The sequence below is a fragment of the Aethalodelphis obliquidens genome, unplaced genomic scaffold, assembly GCF_003676395.1.
Source record: "Aethalodelphis obliquidens isolate GAN/ISIS:26980383/991018 unplaced genomic scaffold, ASM367639v1 scaffold34, whole genome shotgun sequence".
NCBI lineage: Eukaryota > Metazoa > Chordata > Mammalia > Artiodactyla > Delphinidae > Aethalodelphis > Aethalodelphis obliquidens.
Window position 1 is genome coordinate 10,309,115 of NW_020837978.1, and position 22,761 is coordinate 10,331,875.

Consider the following 22,761-nt stretch of genomic DNA (forward strand, 5'->3'; position numbering starts at 1 on the left):
CGCAGTCGTGAGCGAGGAGGGAGCCGCGAGGCCGCCTGCGCGCAGCCCCGGAGTCGGGCAGAAGGGAAGGGCCCCCAGCTTTCCTCAGGCCACGCCCGTCCCCGCTCTGCGCATGCGCCTCTGCATAGCTCAATGGGGCCTCGGAACCTGCAGAGGGCGACAGAACCCGCGGCGCCTGCCTTTTACGTCACGCTCCGCTTGCGTGCTGATTCCGGGTCAGAGGTCGGGCGCAGCTTGGGTCATGGTGCAGCTCAGACCGCGCGCGTCCCGCGCTCCGGTTTCGGCGTCGGCGATGGTGGACGAGGGCCAGCCCGCCTCGGAGGAGGAGGCGGAGCACGGCCTGTTGCTCGGGCAGCCGAGCAGCGGCGCGGCTGCCGAGCCGCTGGAGGAAGACGAGGAAGGGGACGATGAGCTTGACGACGAGGCCCCGGAGGAGCTGACTTTCGCCAGCGCTCAGGCGGAAGCGAAAGAAGAGGAGCGGCGAGTTCGCGAGACCGTGCGCAGGTTCGGAGCCTGCGGCCGGGCGGGGAGAAGCGCCCCTTCCCATCCCGCTCGTCCCTGCCCGGACTGACTTGTCGCCTTTTCTCCCAGGGATAAAACGCTTCTGAAGGAGAAGAGGAAGCGACGCGAGGAGTTGTTCATCGAACAGAAGGTTGGAGGGGAGGGCGGCGTTTCACAACGCGGCTCGGGGTAGAATTCAAAGTTGCTAGGATGTGGGGTAGAGGAAAGTCGCTAATATTTTCTTCTGACTACAGTGACAAGGTGCTCATGCTCTTTGCTGTCCACCGATTGAAAAAGGGAGTGGGAAGAAGTGGGAACCTGAAATCGTAGGGTCAGTCCCACCTCTGACGCTCGGCGGAGGTAGTTTATTTGAAACTGGGTCGCCGTGAGAATTAAGTGCTTTGGAAACTAAGGGCCGTTCCAACATGGAGGATGATTGATGTGCTCTCTGCTGTTTTAGCAGATTGGCCACAGAACTGACTCCATATGGACGTGATAGTAACTGCTTCCAGTGTATGATAGTGACCTGAGGGTTCCAGCCTTCACATCTTCCGAAGAATGTGGAATAGTTTCTGAGATGCTTGGTCCCAGTCTTCCCACAGCTTAGAGATAGTGGAGGGCGGTGTTCAGCCCAATTCATTTATTTGCCTAGAGGTAGGGCTGTCCTTAAAATGGTAACTTTTAAAAGCAATCCAGGGCATATTGTCGTGTACCTCACTTTTAATTGATTTTTAAAACGTTTTTAAGAAAAGAAAACTTCTTCCAGATACTATTCTAGAGAAGTTAACTACAGCTTCACAAACTAGGTAAGTAATGGATCTCGTTTTATTACTTGCCTACATACAGTCTTTGAATTACATATTGGTACATTTATTTGAACTCAAATAACTGAAGAAATTGTAAAGTCTAAATTAAAAAGCTACACAGTATTTGACTTCGGTGGGACAGGTTGAGGGAAATATTTCACTTATTTTCAGTCTTCTGGTTTTTATTATGTTTGTTGTTTTCCCCATAGGTAACTAGTTTCTGAGTTGCTGATCCCAGTGTGTTCATTCAATAAGTTGTGGGCCACTGTCATTGTACTAGGGGCAGGATAGATGGTGTGAATAAAAGTGTTTTGAAATTTATCCTTTAGTGGAGTAGCAGGCAATTATCCATAGGCTCCTAAAACTCAAGCTTGTCCCATACTTGCCCTATCTGCCACTAACGTGGCCTCCCTCCTCGTTCCCCATTTCACTTAGCAGCTCTGCCATCCACTGCACATTTAAAGCTACTTTTCCTCATCTGTACCAGGGAATCAATCAAACCATACTTAATTTACATTTCTAAATATTTGCTTTCCCCCCTCCCCATTCCCCCTTATCTCCTCTTACTGCTTTCAGTTTAGAAGTTTAGCCCTGCATCTTTGACTTAGGACAGTGGTTCTCAAATTTTCAGTAAAAGAACTTTCTCCAGAGTTACTCGGTTTCTGGATACATCACGGTGACAAAGTCCTTTTCACCTTTCAAAACCAAGTCCAGATGTCACCTGTCTTCTCTCACTCCCTCTACCCCATCGCTCGCCCCACCATCGCGCTTTTCCAGTGTGCAAGTGCTTCTGTGTAGATATCTCATTGTATTTTGCCATTTGTCTTTCTCTCCATTAGACCGCACTTCTTGAGGCTATAAATTCTTGTCTCTATCCTCGTTTGTGTCTAAATTGTTCAATTAATGCTTCGAGATCTCTCCAAATAAAGTGAGGCAGGCCTACCACCTTTCACTTTGTATTTCAAATACTGTACTATATAATTCTTAAATATTTCACTTTAACTCTGTTAACCACAACAGTCTGCTTTGGAAGCCTGCTAATATATTTTCAGATTTTAAATTCTGAGAAGATATTCCCAACCTAGTATAGTTTGTTGATTTTGAGTTGTCAGTTCACTGGGGAGAGACTCTTTCTTTCTAAAGATCCTAAGTAAAAACTGAGAATGGTGGTAGTAAGGGGGGGGGAGGGGTATCTTATTTGTAAAACCAGATGAAATTTTGTAACAGGTTGAGTCACCTTTGCTCTCTGCCATCCCAATTAGTGTTCTTCTTGTTCTTCCTTAGTGTGAAGAAATCACCCGCAAAGTTGAAAGAAGGTATGAACTATTCTAATTTAAATAACTTCTCATTAAGTGTCAACTGCATTTGCAGATATTTGCAGTCAAATGTTACTGACCCTTAGAAAGAGCGTGGGAACAGGCCTGGCCAGTTGTAGCTTATTTCTTACAAATAAAAACCACACACTGGTGTGTAGTGGGTATTTAAAGTGAACTCCAGTATGTGTTCCTGATTTATTTTTACACCAATGCTAATTAGAAATATAACTCAATGTTTTAGTGAATTTGCAAAAGAAAAATGAAGAATGTGAGAAAGGAAGTGACTCAAAGAAAGCTAAAGAAAAAGTGCAAAAAGTACAGACCGTTGGGTAAGAAGAGTCTTCTTTTTTTGTGTGTAGGATGTAAAGACCTTTGGAGGAGAGTATTGGCTTAATTAGTAGCAGTTTCAGATTGGATCCTCTGTGGAAAGTTTTTGGTATTTATATTTAAAAAAATATTTATTTGCTCTACTAAGATGTAAACATTACTTGTAAAATAGTCCTGTAATTTAGTTTTATCATCTTACCCGTGCATATACAAAATTAGGACTTGGGATATTGTTTTCCACTATTTGAGTCAACTAACAAAAATACTTTATTTTGAAAATAAGCACTGCCTCATTTTGACCTTTTGTATTGATTACCAGCCAGAATAAAAGCTACTTGGCTGTAAGGCTGAAAGACCAAGATTTGAGAGATTCAAGGCAAGAAGCGGCCAAAGCCTTCATACAGAATTGTTTATATGGTCCTGGAACCAACAGAACTACTGGTAATTTCTTTATGGACTATTTTTCTCCCTTTTAACTGCAAGTTAAACAAAGCAATGATAAATAATTCTCTTTCCTAGTAAACAAGTTCCTGTCTCTTGACAACAAGAGGTTACCGGTGAAAAAGGCCGCAGCCCAGTTTTTGAATAATGCTTGGGGTAAGATTCAGCTTTGTTCTCTGAATCTGATAGTTTTATATATTGTATAATGTTCTTTAAAAAAAAATTTTTTGTTTATTTGGCTGCGCTGGGTCTTAGTTGTGTGCGGCACGTGGGATCTTCACTGCCACGTGTGGGATCTTTAGTTGCGCATGCAGGCTCTAGTTCCCTGACCAGGGATCGATCCCGGGCCCCCTGCATTGGGAGCACAGTCTTAACCACTGGACCACCAGGGAAGTCCCTGAAAGATGTTCTTTTTTAAGGAGATAGTAAATACTCATGCAGTATCGATGTTTTTCTTACAATGGCTTCTATTACTATTTTAAACTTGCTTCTGAAGAATAGGTCAGTGTAGTATGTATGCACACGTACCTAATTTTAATATTTACACTCATGTGTTAACTAGAAAATTTGGAATTGTTTCTTGGGAATTTTATCTCTTTATTATTCTTAACTGCACAAAACCTTCTATTCTAGCATCCCAGAAAAAACAAAATGCCAAGAGGTTTAAAAGACGTTGGATGGTCATAAAGATGAAAACTTCTAAGAAGTAAATCAAAGCTAAATGAAGAACGAGGACTTCGTATGTACAGAACTTATAAATTTTTAGTTTAGAGCATTTAATTTTTCTGAAAAGATTAATAAAAGACTTACAAATCATTTTAGAGGGTCATTATAAAAATCGTAAGTCTGTTTGGGGTAGTACCCAGTCACATGTCATCCATGGAGTATAAGTAATTGTGCCTTATAGTCTTTGAGCATCCTGGAAGAAAAAGCAGTTTAAAAGGACTTGTTTTCCTTTCTTTTTGTAATTGTTTACCCATTTTACTGAACACAAGCAGGGCCCACACCAGTAGGGCTCCTCCGCTACCCCTCCCCCTCCCCTGCAGGGTGTGTGGCAGGAAAAGTCTTCCACCGCAGCTCTCAGATGCTTTAGCCTCTTGGATGTTTTTGTGCTGTTGATGAGAATTTCACAGAATACGAGGAAGAGTGCAGTATCTAAGTGTCGCTAGATAATCTGTTCTTTTTTAAAAGAAGGTTTACCAAACCAAAGGACATGGTTGTTTGTTATCCTGTTGAACAGCTTGTTTTTATGTTTTACTTTTAACCAGTTTGGGAGTTTGCTGTAAAAATGGCAAGTCACATGCCATATTATGATTGTGAAAACAAGAAGAGTCATTTCCTGCTTTCTTTCTGTATCACCCGTAGTATCGGGTTTGACCCTAATCCACAGAGGCCAGTAAACTCAAGGCAGTCTGAGGTTGCAGAACTCAGATTTATAGTAGCAACCACTCATTTTAGTTGTTCTAACTTTATATTAATCGTGAGAAGTATGCCAGTACCTAATATAAATTCAATTGACACTCTAGTATCTGTAGAAGTAAATTTTTAATGGCTGGTTAATTATATCACTACATTTTTATTGCAATATAGTACTCATTTAAGCACTTAAAAATGGAAGGTGTACAAAGATTAAATTAAGACACGGTAAATTGACTAAATATTTGGTTTTTATATAAATAAAGGTCATGACCACACTGTTGACATGTAATACTGTTATAATACAACAGTTAAACTTGTGAGTCTACAACAGAAGTCTCTGTAGTTAAACAGGAAACAAAGTTGAAAAAGACCATGTTAAAACAAAACTACTGGGACTTAACAGGTCGGGATTGTAAGTAGCAACAAACATATTCACTCAGCTCCTGAGTATTTCAAGTTTTACAGTACACATTAAAAATGATTTCTTCCATCAACACTATAAATTCAAACTGTCAGATGTTTATGCATTTTGCAAGTTACACTGATTGATTGAATTGCTTACATGGGAGCGGGGGTCAGAACACCTCCCAATTTGAAGTTTACATCACCCACATGCTAACACAAACACAACTTGTTCCGTTTCCTTCCCCCCTCTCTCCCCCCAACAAAGAAGGCAGGATTTTTTGGTTTCTTTTAGGTAATTGTTTTAAAGGATTTGTGATGATCAATTTGAACGTCTGAAATTCAGTAATATTTAACTCTTAGACAACTAAGAGGTTAAAGATGGAAAATAATTTCTCCTAACACTAAGTTAGAAAATCATTTGCATCATGCTGTAAACTAGGAAGCAATGTAAAGCAACAAAAACCTGTCCCCAGTACATAATTTAAAAAATCTAAATTTCAAATCAGCAGAACTGGTCTACTTCCATGTTGACTATATGCCACAATGTAAGTGTGAGCTCCGTGAATGCATAGCTAATGTAGGTAGTCTTCCACCGTGGCAAAAGCACAGGATCCAACTCCTGATCGAGCCATCAGTCCTAGACACTGTGTGGCCTGTCCCATGGCTAGGGCAAGTGGAGGTTGCTTTGGCAGATTGTGGGTTTCTGAGGAAAAATGATTAAAAATGGAAATAGCAATTAGCAATACATTTCAAACAACGTCTCTCAATCAGGAAAATACTGCATTACTTACAAAATTACCGATGTCTGTACTGCTCTTAACTACCTAGCTAGCTAGCAAAGGTGGTTTTTAAGCAAACAGCACATGCCTTGGACATCTACTCTGACAAGGTAATATGGTTACTGGGTATCCAAGTAATAAGAAAAAATTCTTGCAGAATTAGACTTTCAAGGTGTTAGACACTCAAAAACTTCCACATTTACTATGATGGAAACGATGTAATTATCTAATGTTTGCAGTGGGGAGTAAGGAATATTTAGTATTTCCCTTCTATTTTTCCAAGGTCAATTGACATTACCAAAGAAAACGGCACCAGGTTTTCGGTACAAGTTTCACTGATGGATTCTTCCCCTTCTGGGAACAGGACCCAACAGAGGCTGCCGAATCCTTTCCACGGCATGTTGGTGAATGTCATTTGGGTTGGTAAGGGAGCAGGTGGTGATGGTGACCACGAGAGACAACTGAGCCAAACGACCCTATAGTCTGAGGAGTTAATTTACAGTTGATAGGATAAACATCTGTAAAAATCACCATTAAATGGAATTTTCAGGGTCTTACCTACCAGACATTTGTCAGACAGCTGTAGTACAAATGTAACCATCAGCAAAATTCATTCTTTGCCAGAAATGAAAAACTGGACTAATGATAAAAGTGACCAAACCCATAGAAGCTGATAACTTTTCCTTGTGTGCAGGTGTCCAAATTTTAATTTTAGGCAGATTCCCAGTTAGTAAAATTACTAATCAGTCCTTGTAGGCACAGCTGACAGCAGGGCAAGAACAGTGATCCAGGGCTGGTTAAGGCTCCATGTGGTTGGTTCTGAGGCTGCACATAGCGGTGGGAGAAAGAGAAGTTCCGGAAGGGATGAGGCAGAAATAAAGGGAGCAGGTTCCGGACTTAAGGTGTAAGGGGAAGTAACACAGGATGAAGAATATTAGAATACATATAACGCAAGAAAAGATGCACACGCTGGTGAAAAGTGGTCTGTGGGTTAAGATTATTCAAGTACTAGCTCTTCTCTGGCAAGATGCTCTTCAGCTAAATTCTGATGGTGATACATTTTTTGGTCAACTCTAAGCAGGAATGACTTTATAAACTAACTCTGCCTCAGCTAGAATCAGGAACAATTTAATTTTTACACAAAATCAACATAACAATAAACAATGAAAAGGAAACCATCCTTTCAAAAATATCTCTTGAAGGTTCACAGGGAAGTAACCTTGCTCAGAGGTAAGCACATTACAGTTTTATTTTGGCCAAGGGAGGCACATCTGTAAGCATCTTTAAATTTTTTTAGCATATGAAACTCTCAGGAATTACAGATCATATAACTTTAAGCACTATTTAGAGATGAAGCTGTATAATATAGCACAGTGTTTATAAATATGCACACATACATCCACAGCAATTTAAGTCTCATTACTTTTGCAAGAATTATATACATTTAATGTAAGTTTAAGCACTGTTTACAGCTGAACTACATAATACATGGCACAACATGTAAGAATACACATGTCCTGGATAATGGTCCTAAGCAATTTACTACTGAAAATTTTAATTCCCCTGGAGAACCCAAGATTTTTAACTGTCATAAGAAAACTGTTCACTTTTCAAAAATTCTTTTGAAGTCTGAGTGTTTACCTAGATACAAAGCAATTTAGGGCTTCATGATTACCTATAATGTAGTCATTTCAAAAAGACAATTATAGTAAACCATTATTTTGCCCTACGATCCCAGCACTGCTACTAAGTACACTTATTTTTACCAATAAAGCTAAATGAATTTCGTATAACCAAAGAAAATACACATTACCCAAAGAAAATTCACATTGAATTTGTATAACAAAAAAACACTACTACTATTCCAGAACTTCAGTGTTAGACCATAACACCATGAATTAATAATGAATTTCAGAAGGACAAAGAAGCAGATTAAGGCCCAAACGTGCATACTTTTAAACTGCTTCCTTTACATTCCAGCCACATGAGCCCTGGCCTTCACTCCAACAAGTCTCTCTGTGTGATACTGATCCTATCTAAGATAGTTTCAGACATAAACCTAACAGGGCCAAACAGCACAGAACAGACTTCTAAACTGGTAGTCCCCATTTTTCTTGAGGAATTACATTCTAAAAAGGTGAAAAATCGCTCTCATCTGAACTACCTCTGAGAAAAACTGCCCAGATATGAAAAGTTTTATGTGAACAATCAACCCTGTAGTTTATATATAAACGCACAAAATGTGCAGTTACTGAATTCACATAGAAAGTATTTGTTCAGGGGACTCCCTGGTGGCTCAGTGGTTAAGAATCCACCTGCCAATGCAGGGGACACGGGTTCGATCCCTGGTCCGGGAAGATCCCACATGCCGCGGAGCAACTAAGCCCGCACGCCACAACTACTGAGCCTGTGCTCTAGAGCCCGCAAGCCACAACTACTGAAGCCTGCGCGCCTAGAGGCCATGCTCTGCAACGAGAGAAGCCACTGCAGTGAGAAGCCCGCGCACCGCAACGAAGAGTAGCCCCTGCTCGCCACAACTAGAGAAAGCCCGCGTGCAGCAACGAAGACCCAACGCGGCCAAGGATAAATAAAGATTAAAAAAAAAAATTGTCCTCTGTTTAAAAAAAAAAAAAAGTATTTGTTCAGTACATAAATACCACACTCCTACTTTGCAATGAGTTGCTCACAGGAATGGCAACCAACCAGGGGACAGCAAATCCCAGTTTCTCACTTCGTGCTCCCCCTGCCTAAGCCTGCTGTTCTCCCCTTCCCTCCCTTTTTTACTTGGTAAGGGCATGTAGTTAAATTTGCTGAACTTCAATGAGAATGTCACGTGTCTCCAAGGGTTGATGCTGACAGCACTCACTCGAGCCCCGTGGGAGCTGTGACACAGGTGGCTCGGGCCAGATATGCTTATGTACACGTTCACACAAAAACTTCTGTCTTCCAGAATCACGAGATGCACCCCAATATACCTGTTTTTACTCCATTTGAATCTATTTAATCTGGGATTGAGATACCAGAGGAAGTTTTCTATACTTTAAGGTAATTTTAATTTTTTAAATGTAGAAAACATTTCCCTTATGATTTTACCAAAACATAAATGCCAGCACAAATACCATCTCAAATACCCCAGAGACTAGCTAAAGTGCTTTCTGGCTTCACTTACCTAATATTGCACTGTTAAGAGCTGAGCACACAGGTTCTCTCTGAATTGGGTCAAGTTGATTTCCAACTGGGCTGTTCCAAGGATCTGAATAGGCTAGTAAACTGAATGCATCCTGTTGAAAACACAGCAATTTGGTTTTTAATTCAAACAGTTCAGCGACTGTGCTCACCATGATTACACGTTGAGAGAAAGGTAAAAATATGGCTTTAAGGCACTAGACTAACACAAGCCCATTTACCCCTATGACTAGGAGGCTATATATTTTTTAACAATTAGATTATGCAGCAAAGCCTAATTTGTTTTCATTTTTCTTGTAAACAGCTATTTTCATCATCTACCCCTTATCCCTACAACACATGCAGAACAGAATAGAATGAAAATGGAAAAAACTTAATTCCTGTGGAATGGGCTATATTACTGGTTAAAGTAAAGAGAAAGAGAAAATATTTATGACCACTAATATGAATTTGACATTAAAAGGTTAGGACCAGCCCATGTATTTTTTTAAACACATGTGGGAACTGGGCGTATCTCACTGGACGTCATCTTCTCAAACTCAGTAATCAACAAAATTAAACTGGCTCCGCTTCAGGAACATTCAGTAGTTCCAGCCATCCTCAAGCCGCCCCTCCTGAAGTAACTGACACACAGTCTTCTTTTCAGACGATGGCTCTGTCTTCCTGTCATCTTTCTGTGGGAAGCACATAACTACAGTGGTTTCAGACATTGGCTTCAAGTTAAGCTGCATCACCAGAGTGGCCTTTGGCAAGAACAACCTTCCTAAGTATCAGTATCATCATTTGTATAATGGGGATTATAAAAGGTCCTATTTCACAGAGTTTATGAGGACTAACTGAGCTAAACAAAATTAGTAATGTCAGCTCACTCTAATCTTTCAGTAAAAGATATATTATCGTTTTGCCAGAAGCCAATGCCCTAATCCAGAGTAACATTATGATACAGATACAGATACAGGTAGACACAGCACCCCTTCCCAGTTCAGACGGCACGTGGAAAGGCGCTGGGGAAACCAAACCAGTGAATTCAGTAGCGCGACACTCAAACTGCTGCTCGTTCAAACGTGGAAGACAAATTCCTAAAGAATAGCACCTCCCAACGTGAAGCTGCTCCGGCCCCCCTCTAGCCATCTCATTAGTGGGGGTGAGGCTTCCTGGTCAAGCCTGCTCTTGCCCTTTCTTATCTGAATTGGCCTCTACGTTGTGATGACTGGAGAAGAACTGCCCGTAAAGCAGAGCTGTGCGGCCTGAGGCTACAGACAGGGATACACGGGGCACCTCCACTGTCGTACACTGCTGAGTATCTCATTCACATGAGACTTCTGGCCACAGTTATTAATGAAAGTTCTTTGAAGAACTTATACTAGTTGGAATCCCCTGCAGCTACTCACAGGTGCTAGTAGATACAAGGAGAAAAAAAAAAGCTTCATATACCTGCTGATTGCAAGATCTGCTTCTTAACAGCATTTAAGATACTTTATGCATCTCACAAAGCTACCAGATTCTACTTCTGGTTCCCCCCAATCCAAATTTATTGATGGAGAAAGATTAATATCTGATATCCTGTGAAGCTAACTCTAATCACGCTATTTCTAAAGACTGAGCTTTGCTCAAGATTTAATTCACCCCACAACCATCTAATGAGGTACCATCCCTATAGCGCACATAAATTTTAAAAGACAGACTAAAGAATCTGTCCAAGGAATAACTGCTACATCATTATTTTAAGCACAGAACTATCCTCTTGCGTCTACATCCTGACATGCTACCAAAAAGGTGAAATGCTGTAGTCCCAAAAGTCAAATCAAGACCATTCTGTCAAATACACCTTCTAGCATTTAAAACAAAATTCACAGAAAAAGATAATGATGGTAGTAATTTACTGTGCACTAATGTTGTGTGAGGCAATGTTTCAAGCGCTAATGTGTATCATCTCATTTAATCCTCACAATAACCTTAGGAGGTGGTTACTACTATGCCCATCTTAGACGCGAACTGAGGCAGTGAGAGATTACCACCACATGGTACTGTACTTCTTTTAGTAGGATACAGTTTCTTTCTTTTAATTACCAATCTAAATATTAAGAGGAAAAAAGTCTAAAATTTTGCCCCCATATTTTCAGTATAGCTGAACAAATATTTATTGGACACAGACGGGGACCACCAGGACCTCATCACTGTTTCGAGGACTCACACAGTCCTATGGGGAAGGCAGACATGTAAATGATGTACCGTGTATTGCTTATTAACAGAGTGTATTGTGTCACAAGAAGCAATCACAGATATAGGCTCAAGCTACATGGAAACTGAGGCTGGAAAGAAGAAAAGGCATGGCTGGAACCATGGGTAAGGGCTTAGATCCTAAAACACCCTAAAAATCACACTAAAAAGCTTCCATTTTTTCCAATAAGGCAACAGAGTTTTACATAACCGAGTGATATGAATTAGACTTGATTTTAGATGGATCACACAACACTATGAAGCACAGCTTGCAAGTAGAGTGAAGCTTTAAGCAAGAAAACTGAAAAAACCCTTAAAAAAAAAACAACCGGTTTATGCCATCAAGTTCCCAGGAGTAAATATCTAGAACTTCATCTTTCTTTACAAGGGGAATGAAATCAGCAAAGCAACCTTAATGTTTTAAATTCTGCTGTAAGACTAATTGGTGAGAGTAACCAAAGAAATGCAAATAAGCAATTTTGAGATACATGTTAAACCCACTAAAGTAGAATTAAGGTATCAGTGCCACCGGCACATCCCTTTATTACTGCTGCTAAGTTGGTAGACGTTTCTGGAAAGCAACGCAGCAACACGTAGCAAGAGCCACAATAATTGTATCCTTTGACTCAATAATTCTATTTCTAGGACTTTATTCCAGTGGAATAATTTTAAGGAAGAAACAAAGATACATGTATAAAGGTGTTCAAAGCATTTTTAAAAGGCAAATAGAAAATCTAAAAATAGAGCAATGCTTAAATAAACTGATATAGCAACACACTAGAATATCATGTAGCCATTTAAAAACAATTGTCAGTAACGCATAGAAACTGGAAATACATTTTTTATGATAATAAGAACAATACAAATAGGATAACTACACTTACCAACCAGATAAAATATATGCCCATGCGACTGAAGGCACAAAACTGAAAATACCTGTTAAATATCATGGTATTATGGGTTACTTTTTATTTTAGAAAAAACATTACCTCAGTGGGAAAATTTCTGACAAAGTGTGCCATTTAGGTAGGATTCTCAAACTGCACTTACACTTGGCTTAAACTCTGTAGCAGTTTCTAATCAGGGTGCATCTAAAGTTACTAGGTTGAGAGCTACCTGCAGCTGGGGCTGCTCGTGCTAACCTGACTCTCCCGGCCCTCCAGCAGGTGCCCTGCTGCTCTGCGCAAGCGCAGTAAACAGCTGTTGAACAATTCGGGTGGCTCTCCCGGGAGCCACTGGCAGATTCAGGCAGGTAAGCAACAAAAACAAAGACAACAGGAAAACAGGAAAGGAAGACCAAGAAAGTCAGAAAAAGGTCAAGAGAACCACGGCTGCAGCAGGCCGCCCAGCCCGTGTTTAGCACAGGTGGGCTACCCCAAGGTCTGCGGTGCGCCTGCTACTCCGAGACTGAGGGGAAGCACAACACGTGTGTACCTTACGGCAACTTCGGTAAGTCTCAAGCCGGCCTTAACCAAATCCTGTCTCTCTACACATGTATGCATGCTTCAGAAGTCTGTGCAAATTCAAACAAAACTAAAGATAAAAAAACCCATTTCAACCACCCATGACCTGAAGTGAAGAATAAAAGAAAACAGTAATTTCTAAACCTTCTCAAGCAGGGCAAAAAAAAAAAGTTCTCTTTGTGTTACCCTCAAATCCTCCAGCATTGTTCTTTAGGTACTTAGAAGCTGGATCAGCCACCCATCTTCTCTCTTACCTGGATCAAGATAAGTTTGGGGAATGGGAGAGAAGCAGCTCAGAATGTTAAGACAATCTCTTGAAGTAGGTGGCATTTGCTTAGAAGTCATAGGTACAAAATCAAAGCCATCCACATTCTTTAGATGATGAATCACATCTTCACTTAATTCAATATATAATCAAGGAGTATCTTTGAGGACAGGCCATGTAATGCCACTTCCTGTGCTTCACGCAAATTAGAATCAAAGAATAAGCAATGGAGTGAAATTTTCAAAGGGACTACATAAAATCATACTCCATCAGCATAAAGTATTAACAAGAAAACAGAGTCAGATGACCCAGTGTAAAAAAGCCTATGATTTCTTTTTTAAAAACATTTCACATCCCCAAATATCTCCTAAAACATCAGTTCTCAAAGCACGATCCAGGAACAACTGGGTTGAAGACCCTTTCAGGGTCTCTTGTGAGGGCAAAACTATTTTCATAGTAATACTAAGATATTACTTGCTCGTTTCTCACTCTCATTCTTTCAAAACTATACAGTGGGGTTTCCCAGAGGCTACACGTGTGTTATATCACAACAGACTGAATACAGAAGCAGGTATGAGAATCCAGCTTATGATTTACTAAACCTAGCATTAAAGAGATTTACAAAAATGTAAAGCAGGGCCACTCTTCTATTTTTGTTTGTTTATTTTAGGAAGATAAAATAACACTTATGAAAAATAACAATGACTTATTTTAAAATGAATTACTAATTTTAGTATTAATTTCTAGTAGAGTAAAATCAATAAATATAACTTATACAAACAAGAGCCCTTTGGGAATCTTTAATAGTTTTTAAAGTGTTTAGATACCAAAAAGGTTGAGAACCACTGCCCTAAAACAACCCCAGTACCTAGCAAAGAAGTTTCCCAAATGGATAGCTTTGGATATGTGAAATAATAATAAAGCCTGAGAAGTTTCTTAGCACTGTTGATATCAGAAAAGATTCTCAAAGTTGTATAATGATGAAAATTCCCAGTCTGGAAAAATCAAGTTATGCATGCCTTTTTATCTGGAGGTGTATATACGTGGCTTCTTAACCCATCCTAGACTAGACAGGTGCTCTACTGAGGCTACAGTGCATGCAGCTGGGATGGGTTTCTTTTGGGGGGACTGATTTTATGCCATATTTAGCACTACTACGTGTTGCTCGCTGGCCCTCTCTCAGTTTAGGTCAGGAAGGGATGGCAGGAGTCTTGAGTCTCGCCCTCTCCTATACCCAAGCATCAGTGTAAAGGCCTACGTGCATCTCCCCTTCGTTTTTTGGGCTTATTTCAAAACATTCAGGAGAAGATATTTGTAACAAACCAACTTTGAGCCCAACCTCGTGCAGGACAAACAAAAAACTACAATGGCTAGGTTCATGTTTCACAGGTGTACAGGGCTGGTGGGACTTCTATGAACATGAAAAAAACCTCATCTCTACCACTAACTGCAATGCTGACTTAAGGTAGGCAAAACTCCATCTTTAACTGCTACACAGAACTGTGGCTAACTTAATGAACTGTTTCCATTTTCTCCATCTCACTATATCCAGCGCAGACATCAATCCAGAAGAGACTTGAAGACGTGTTTTATCTCTTCCCTGTGAAAGATGACCCAACCCTTCACCAATCTCAAAAGAAAAGCCACACGTTATACATTCAATTTGCTGCAACCCTGAACAATCTCTACTAAAGTAAAAATATCTCAAATTTATAGTTTTATCAGCACACCCACATTTCTCCTAATAACTCTGCCAATTTTATAGCCGAGAAAACTAAGAAAGCAAGTTGACAAGGGGCACACAACACTGGTAAGTGGCAGAACTGAGATTTAATCTGTATGTTGTACAGAAGTCCAGCGCCTGTCCAGTAGAGCCGGGCTGCCGAACCCTGCCGCGTGTCCGCACCCTCAGCCGGGCTGGAAGCCAGGGAGGGGCGCGCGTCCAAGTTCCCAACAGGAATTCCAGTGTTGCTCAATGTGTTACAAAACTACATTTTAGTTCCTTTGACACATTTATAAGTTTTCAAGGAAAAACAAACTTACCTTCAACATTTTTTTATTTGCTGTGTTCTTGCCACACTCTCTCCTCAGCTGCTCACTCATCGCTTGTAGCTCTCTTCCGAAGTGAATCATTCTTTCTATGGCGGCTTGACTTCCTCCACACAGCTGGCGTCTTAACTGGCTTGAATCAACTTCTGTAAGCAAAACAAACAGGTATTTTACTACCTTACATCTGGAGTACAATGGAGAAATGAACATAAACTGCTTACAACATTTTGGACGTTTCATTTAGTAATTACTTCCTAATATTTTACCTAAATATGCAGATTTTTAATTTAATGTGGAACTTTGTAGCTAAAAGGTATACTTTATCTAGGCCTCAAGAGTCTAGGATCCAATACCCAGCTTTCAGTTGAAAGTCAGGTGACAAACCTTTCAGTGTTAGCATGTACACATGTCTCAGGGAAAATTTTATGAAAGGTTAATAATAAGCACGATTTTCTAAAACTACAGCAACATGAAAAAAAGAAAAAGAAAAAAGTAGTGCTTCTCAGGCTACTTTAACTGACAAAGAACAGAGATAGAAGGTAAGAAAGACTAAATGACTCCAATAAAAACACAGAAGACACCACATACTAATCAAAAGGGTTAATTATACTACTTTTAGAAAAATACTACTTTTAGGAAAAAATTTTACAGTGTATATCTTGACTGACAATAATCACTGATCAATAACAAACAGTATAAGTCACTAATAACAACATCATAAATCACTAATGATTATGATAATAGTTACTGTTTACGAAGCACTTACTTTGTGCTATTAGCTTTTTACAGATCAGCTATGAGGCAGTTATTATTATACCCATTTTACAGATGAAGAAACTGAGGCAAAGAGCTCCTAAGTAATTTGTCCAAGGTTACACAGCTAGTAAGTGGCAGTTGCAGAATTCAAATCCAGGTGATCCGGCTCTAGAGCTCCTAGAGCTCACTATGAGCTCACTATGCTCAAATGACTCTTGGAATGTTGAGGTTGCTTGCTGATATCTGATAGAGTGAAGCTAGGCTGCCTTCTCAATCATACTCCTTGCTTGAAAGAGTGAATTATGCATTGGAACACACAATCCTCAACAACAAGGTGGTTGTGTAATATAAGTTTGCATTTATAAAGTAGTTTCTAACAATCTGAATAAATACCTTTTAATCTCAAAATACTAAGAAATCTAATGTTCTGACAAATAAGAATGTATAAGCTTCAATAATTTTCACTCTCCAATTGATGGGAAAGTTTGCTGATGGTTTAACTTTTCGGTACAATTTACTACACAAGTTGTCAACAAAGTAAACTTATGTGTGCGAACGTATCTGTCAGCCACATGTTCTGAGCGGGCAGGAGCCAGGGGGTGTCAAATGCAGGCGCCTACTATCTGCCAGGCGCTGGGCTGCGCAGAGTCACATATATTCACATTGAATGAATTTAAGAAAGTTTGATTAGAACTTATAAAATCATCTCTACCCATTTGGCCTTTATTGGCTATACTGAAATAGGTATAAAAACTTTTCATATCTCCAACCTTAGCTGTCCTAAAGGATATTTAACACTAATAAGTTAGTACTCCTACATTAATGAAAGCACTACAGTTGCGCAGAAACAGTTCAGCAAAGAAGATACTAAAAAATTAAACTCTACTCTCTCTAGCAACCCCCTCACAGGAAATTTTAAGAGAAGTAATACGTATCACTGTAAAGTCCAATGGCACACACATCTTTAAATTTGATTTGTGCTCATCAGCTGTGAATCAGTACAAGTAAAAACATAACCTTGTAGTCATCATTTTTTATTAAAAATGTAAGAAATATCACTGCAGACCCATTTCGGTGTCACAATCTTCCATTTCGTGGTCATGTTTAGAGCTACCATTTAGGAAACCATTGGATGAAGTTTCTCCAACTCCATTGGAGTAGTGATCTGTTTCCATGTCTACATCATTACTGAAAATGAAAAAACAAACCTAATTTTAGAAATAGCATACTTGCAGCTTAGTTTAAAATAAATTACTACTCAACTACAGAGCCTACGTATAAACTGACTTCACAAGGCAACAGCAATCTGGAATAAAGGTATTTAGTTACATACTGAATGTATTCAAAGCCCAATCTGTAGCTGACCTTTAACAACTCTGTACTCCTGGAGATAAAGTACGTGGACTAAAATGTAGTGGTTTGATGACTTCCGATCAATATGGAGAAATCATTTTTCAGCACGTATTTCCCACTATTTTTCAAACTCAGATCTGCTCTCCATTCTTTGTTAATCAACTCCTGCCCCAGAATCCCTGGCCCTCACCCCAGCATGCACTTGCAGCGTGTAAGGGAAACCCTCCCTCTCAAACTACTCCTGGAACCCACCTCTCTTCACCTCTTTCCCCACCCTCATACTCGACTCGCTTCTAGACTATTTTTTTTCACTAACAGCCTTGATGTTTTGGCATTTGTCCTCACTACTCAAAAATATACTCTTTCTCAATGGCAAGTAATAACCTGCAAAACTACTAGTCTCATCCCTTCATACCTTCCCAGCGCCCAACACTATTTTTCTCTCACAGGCTTTCTTATTGGTGAAGATTCTCAAGTATTTTTGCTGCATCTTAATTTTTAAAAGACTGCTCTGGAGATACTTAGGGCATTGCCAAGTCTCACCTACGTCACGCTGCCTGAACGAATAGCATGTGCCGACAGTTCCATGCTGAGCTCGTCAATATTTGCCCTTCAGATCCTTCCACACCCCAAGCAACAATATCTAACCATCCAAATTTCTCCTATGAAGATCTAGGTTATGATTATACAGCTCAGAAGGAAACGCTTGATGAAAATTTAGAGAATATTTAAATAAAAATGATCTTTTCTCATTAAAAAGGCAATGTTTGTAGGAAAAAAAGAACATCGAATGCAGATAAGCAAAAAGCACCTTATGCGTAATAATGCCAGCAAAGGTAACCAATGGTTAACAGCTTGGGTGCGTGGGCGCGCGTGGGTGCATACATACTTCTATCCGTAAGACCTATCAGGGTAAAAAGGCCCATAGAGATCTAGGAAGAAGAGGGCCATGGCCCCAGGACATTCCTGTCAGTCAGAAAAGCTTGTTTAGTATCCTGATGAAATTTGAGAATTGATAAGAAAAATCAAACTTTGAAAATAATGTTTAATTTAAGGGAAATCCTTAAGATCGTAGCTTTTAGTGATCTTATTAATATACTAAAGTGCATTTTTCATAATCCAATATAATATTTGAGAGGGATACTTTCATTCAACACACATTTAAGAGCCTCTGGGCCATGCTCTGTGTTAGGTGCTAAGGATTTAATGAAACAGCCCCTGCCCTCCAGGAGTGAACAGCCTAGAAAAAGCTAATAAAGTTATTATAGTACAGAGACTCAGTTCTGTGATGAAAGCTCCACAAGGAGTGACACAACATTTGGCGGGGATATAAATCAAAGAAAACATCCTGGAAGAGGTAACATCTGAAGTTGAGTTTTACAGCTTGAACAGAAGTTAGGATGGGGGAGAAGAAGGAGGGCGGGGAGAAGAGCATTTCTGATGGGGGGTAACGGAGAAGGCACAAGTCTGGAAGTCAGACATCCCAGGAAGTAGTCACAGCTCTGCAACTTACTAGTTACTAATTATTGACCTTAAAAAAAAAAAGTCATTTACTTCTCTGGTACTCAGCTCTACATCTGTAAAATGGTTTTCACAGTTAATACCATCTTTGCCTACTTCACAATACCGCTGGTAAGGAAAGCCATTACCAACTAGAAAGTAACTGTTACTGCTTAACAGTTTAAGACAGTTTAAAAGCTTACTTTCTTCTATACTGCACACAAAAGAGGATGCTGTGTCATCAACCCCTTCCGTTAAGCTTGCTTCCCTCAACTCAGGTAATAATAGGTCTCTTTAGCAACTTCCTGCCATGAGGATAGTATTTAAGAGAAAAACTCACGAAGAAACTGCAATCCTACCCTCAAACTATGGTAGAACCCTCTAACAATGATAAAGTACTAATATAGTATAAAGTACAATGATGTACTAAAGGCTTAGTCTTTTAAATTTCCATACAAAATTTTCAGAATATTCTAATCTTATATTTTCTAGTTATGTCATCTCTACTGACTACCCTGACCTCCTCAGCAAGAGAGTCTGTTTTCCTACTGTTCTTCTCATACCATTTTTGTGGACTTCATTATCACCTGTACCACACAATACCATTACTTCAGTACATTTTTGTCATTTGTGACAGATAACCTGGAAATTCTGATTAATCTCCAAATTTGTGAAAACAGATTTTTACACATACTTCTTTCTCCAGAGTCATATTTCCATTAAGAGTCATGGTAAACATTAGGTTCTCTCTCCTTCAGTGGGAGAATTTTGCACTGATAAACATTCCCCCAAAACGCAGTGTGACCAATCAATTCACGTTCTAAGACCAAACCAACATCAAATTGATAAAATCCATAAGAACTTGCTGTCACACACTAGCATTCAATTCAAATGAAACCTTCAGGTTTCATGAATAGTAAACCTGAGTATGTCATAGTATGCTGAGAGAGACATCTCTTCTCTCAAAGCTCTTCGAGTGGAGACCATGCCCAGCAGTGTCTGACACCCAACAGGTTCTCAATACTCTCCTCGCACTGTATATTTTTACTAAATGACTTAACCGTCTGTTATACGCAAGCTACTTAAAGATAGGTTCTCATCAACAAATATTTTTTGTAAAGTTAGTTATTTGGAACTCAGGAAACACTTCACACACTTACACCAAAAAAACCACACACAAAGAAAAAAAATAGTTGTAACTGTATCAAATGTTAACTGCAGAGGTTAAATGTACTAATGGAAACATAACAAGTGGCATGTACGTAACCACCTGTACGGGTCTGCGGTGGCAGGAAGATGAAATGCAGAACCATAACAAGTGGCATGTACGTAACCACCTGTATGGGTCTGCGGTGGCAGGAAGATGAAATGCAGAACCTGGATGTGTCCCTATCACCCCACTAGAGGGAAGAGTGACGTAGAGGAAGGGGAAGGAACAGAAGGATGAGCCTCCATGAACTCTAGGAGAACAGAAAGTTTTGAAGAACTTACTCCCCACCCCTTTAACCTCTGGGGGCTTGGGAACTCTCAGAGCCCCACTATGGACCATCTAACTCAATTTCTCCAAATTATTAAAAATGATGACATCTATAATTAAGGTTGCTTATAGTAACACAAAAGCTAGGGATATCGTTACCTGGTGAAGTTGTTAACTTGCTGTGACCTTGACATGTTTATACTGTTCAGTTCTGGTACATTCAAACTGGACGACTGGTGTTTACTATGGCAGTATGACTGATGTGCTTTATTTGATATTACACCATTACTACAACTTTCAAAACCTGGGAAAAAAGAAAGAGAAACTTTATAAAAATAGAAACAAACACATAAGGTTGTAACAGATGTACCATATTCTGATCATGTATTTAAGACTTTTATAATGCAGGAAAGTCAATGGACTACTTAAATAGAAAACAAATGGATAACTTCTTTGAAAGAACATAAGGTTACTTAATTGTGAGCTGTCATCTCCTCCTGTATTTATTGAAGGCTTAATTATAGGTCTCATTTAATCCTCACAACCCCCCAGCCCCCGCCCATGAAGCCCAGTTATCATAACCCCATTTTACATATGAATACACCGAGGCTAAGAATCTGTCCAAGCCTGACGTGACACATGGTGTCAGAGGGGTGGTGACTAAGGACACAAACATGAGAATCACGCACACTGTGCAGGATGGTGATGTAAACAGGCTGAGAGGCAGCAACGTAGAAAGGTATATGCTGAGTGAGAAAACGCAAAGGTGTTGCTCTACTCTTTGAAAGGACAGGAAACAGTATTTGATTTCTGCTTTAGAACATTAAATGTACAGAAGAAACATAATACCTTGGGAAAAACAGAATTAAAGAGACAAGCAAAGAAAAAAGACTGAGAAGGATCAGAAATAAACCTGCAGAAGTGATGTCATAAAAGCCAAGAAAGGAGAGAATTTTAATTAAGAGAACACCAAAGGCCTTGGTGAGTCCAGAAAAGGATAGGAGGAAATGAACAGGCAGAGCTGACTCCTGCTGGCAGCTTGGCTGGGAAAGAGTGAGCAAGAGGCAGCCGGGCTAGGTGGCTGGGTATGGTGATCGGTGGCTCCAGACACCACAGCCACGTCACCGCCTTTACAGTTATCCTTTCCTAAAACACACAATTACCTTCTCATGACCAAATAGCTCCGCTTTAATTTCTAGAGACAACTTGAATGTTGCCCTTCATTTATGGAGATCTGTTAATAAACTGTTTTTAGAAACAGCTCATCTTTAAGTCACTTCCTGGTACTAAAAACACGTGAATCTGACCCACCCACAATTTTTCCTCCAGAACATCTTGAGATCAAGTATACAAATGTGGAGATCGTCATTTATGGAGATCTGTTAATAACCTGTTCTTAGAAACAGCTCATCTTTAAGTCACTTCCTGGTACTATGGTACTAAAAACACATGAATCTGACCCACCCACAATTTTTCCTCCAGAACATCTTGAGATCAAGTATACAAACGTACCAAACGCCTAGCAGAAATGTCTAGATTTTTGAAAAAATTTTATTTTGGTTCAAAACCACGAAGAAGGGTAAAAATTTTAAGATAATGTCATAAGACTGAACCTCACCAGAAAAATGTGCAGCACTTCCTTTGCCTGATGCTAAACTGTGGACACTCATTCCGTGGCTGGGGCTCATACTTGGACTACTAAAAGGTCGAGGACTCACAGGGTAACTGTCTTGAGATTTTGGACTTCGGCCTCCCAAACATCGTACTTCACTATCTGTACCATTCACCATTTCTATAAACTGACGCACTCTAAAAAGAGAAAAGAAAAATTTACTTGCATGATCTTCAAATTACTGTTTATTTAATAGCAACAGATTTCTGAAAGGAAATATTTTAAGAACTTGTATTTTTATCAGTAAATGTGGCCTTTAGATAGTATGCTAAAAACACTAAACATGGTTCCATATACTGTACTGCTTAGAATCAATTTAAAATTTTCCAGAAAAATGAGAGTATAATGCAAAAGACATTTTATCGCCTTTAATCAAGATTTACTAAGAAAATGAAAATCTATCTGTAGCTATAATAAACAAACCAAAATGGACCTCATTTTTTTTAGCTAAAATAATCAAAATAATATTTGCACTTGGAAGCAAACCAAACAGTACATAAGAACATCATGTACCTTTTTTTTTAACATCTTTATTGGAGTATAATTGCTTTATAAACATGTACTTTTATATACATACCTACCTACATACAAAATAAGAGCCTAAGTCCCCAAGTTTCCTCATCCCTCTTAACCAAAACAGGCCACATTTAAACTTCGATTCTAAAGCAAGACAATTTTGACACTGGCCTTAGAATTTCTGGTGCTTAAAGAGTTTAAATCTTAAACCTAATAACACCTGAATTTTAAAATAACGAAGATTCATACGACCAATTAAAAAATGCCAAGTTAGGGTGGCTATTATTTATGAAAAAAACAAAAACAAAAA

The 22,761-nt window shown here is 39.5% G+C and overlaps 2 protein-coding genes across 2 annotated transcripts in view; one reads left to right on the plus strand and one right to left on the minus strand.

Moving 5' to 3' along the window:
• The first annotated feature begins 93 nt into the window (after positions 1 to 93).
• Positions 94 to 4,207, plus strand: NOL7 (nucleolar protein 7). Its single transcript, XM_027128393.1, has 8 exons — positions 94 to 504; positions 592 to 652; positions 1,249 to 1,307; positions 2,592 to 2,623; positions 2,865 to 2,952; positions 3,270 to 3,391; positions 3,470 to 3,547; positions 4,025 to 4,207. Exons 1-8 carry the CDS (start codon positions 113 to 115, stop codon positions 4,099 to 4,101), a joined length of 909 nt encoding a protein of 302 aa, XP_026984194.1. The 5' UTR covers positions 94 to 112; the 3' UTR covers positions 4,102 to 4,207.
• Positions 4,208 to 4,919: 712 nt separating this feature from the next.
• The window catches only part of RANBP9 (RAN binding protein 9), a 90,505-nt gene continuing 72,663 nt past the window's right edge, over positions 4,920 to 22,761 (minus strand). Inside the window, exons 10-15 of the mRNA XM_027128179.1 lie at positions 21,882 to 22,072; positions 20,423 to 20,567; positions 17,000 to 17,121; positions 15,172 to 15,323; positions 9,164 to 9,275; positions 4,920 to 5,918 (exon numbers count right to left, since the gene is read on the minus strand). Coding sequence (XP_026983980.1) covers positions 5,788 to 5,918; positions 9,164 to 9,275; positions 15,172 to 15,323; positions 17,000 to 17,121; positions 20,423 to 20,567; positions 21,882 to 22,072 — 853 coding nt within the window. The 3' untranslated portion in view covers positions 4,920 to 5,787. The remainder of the gene's footprint in view (positions 5,919 to 9,163; positions 9,276 to 15,171; positions 15,324 to 16,999; positions 17,122 to 20,422; positions 20,568 to 21,881; positions 22,073 to 22,761) is intronic.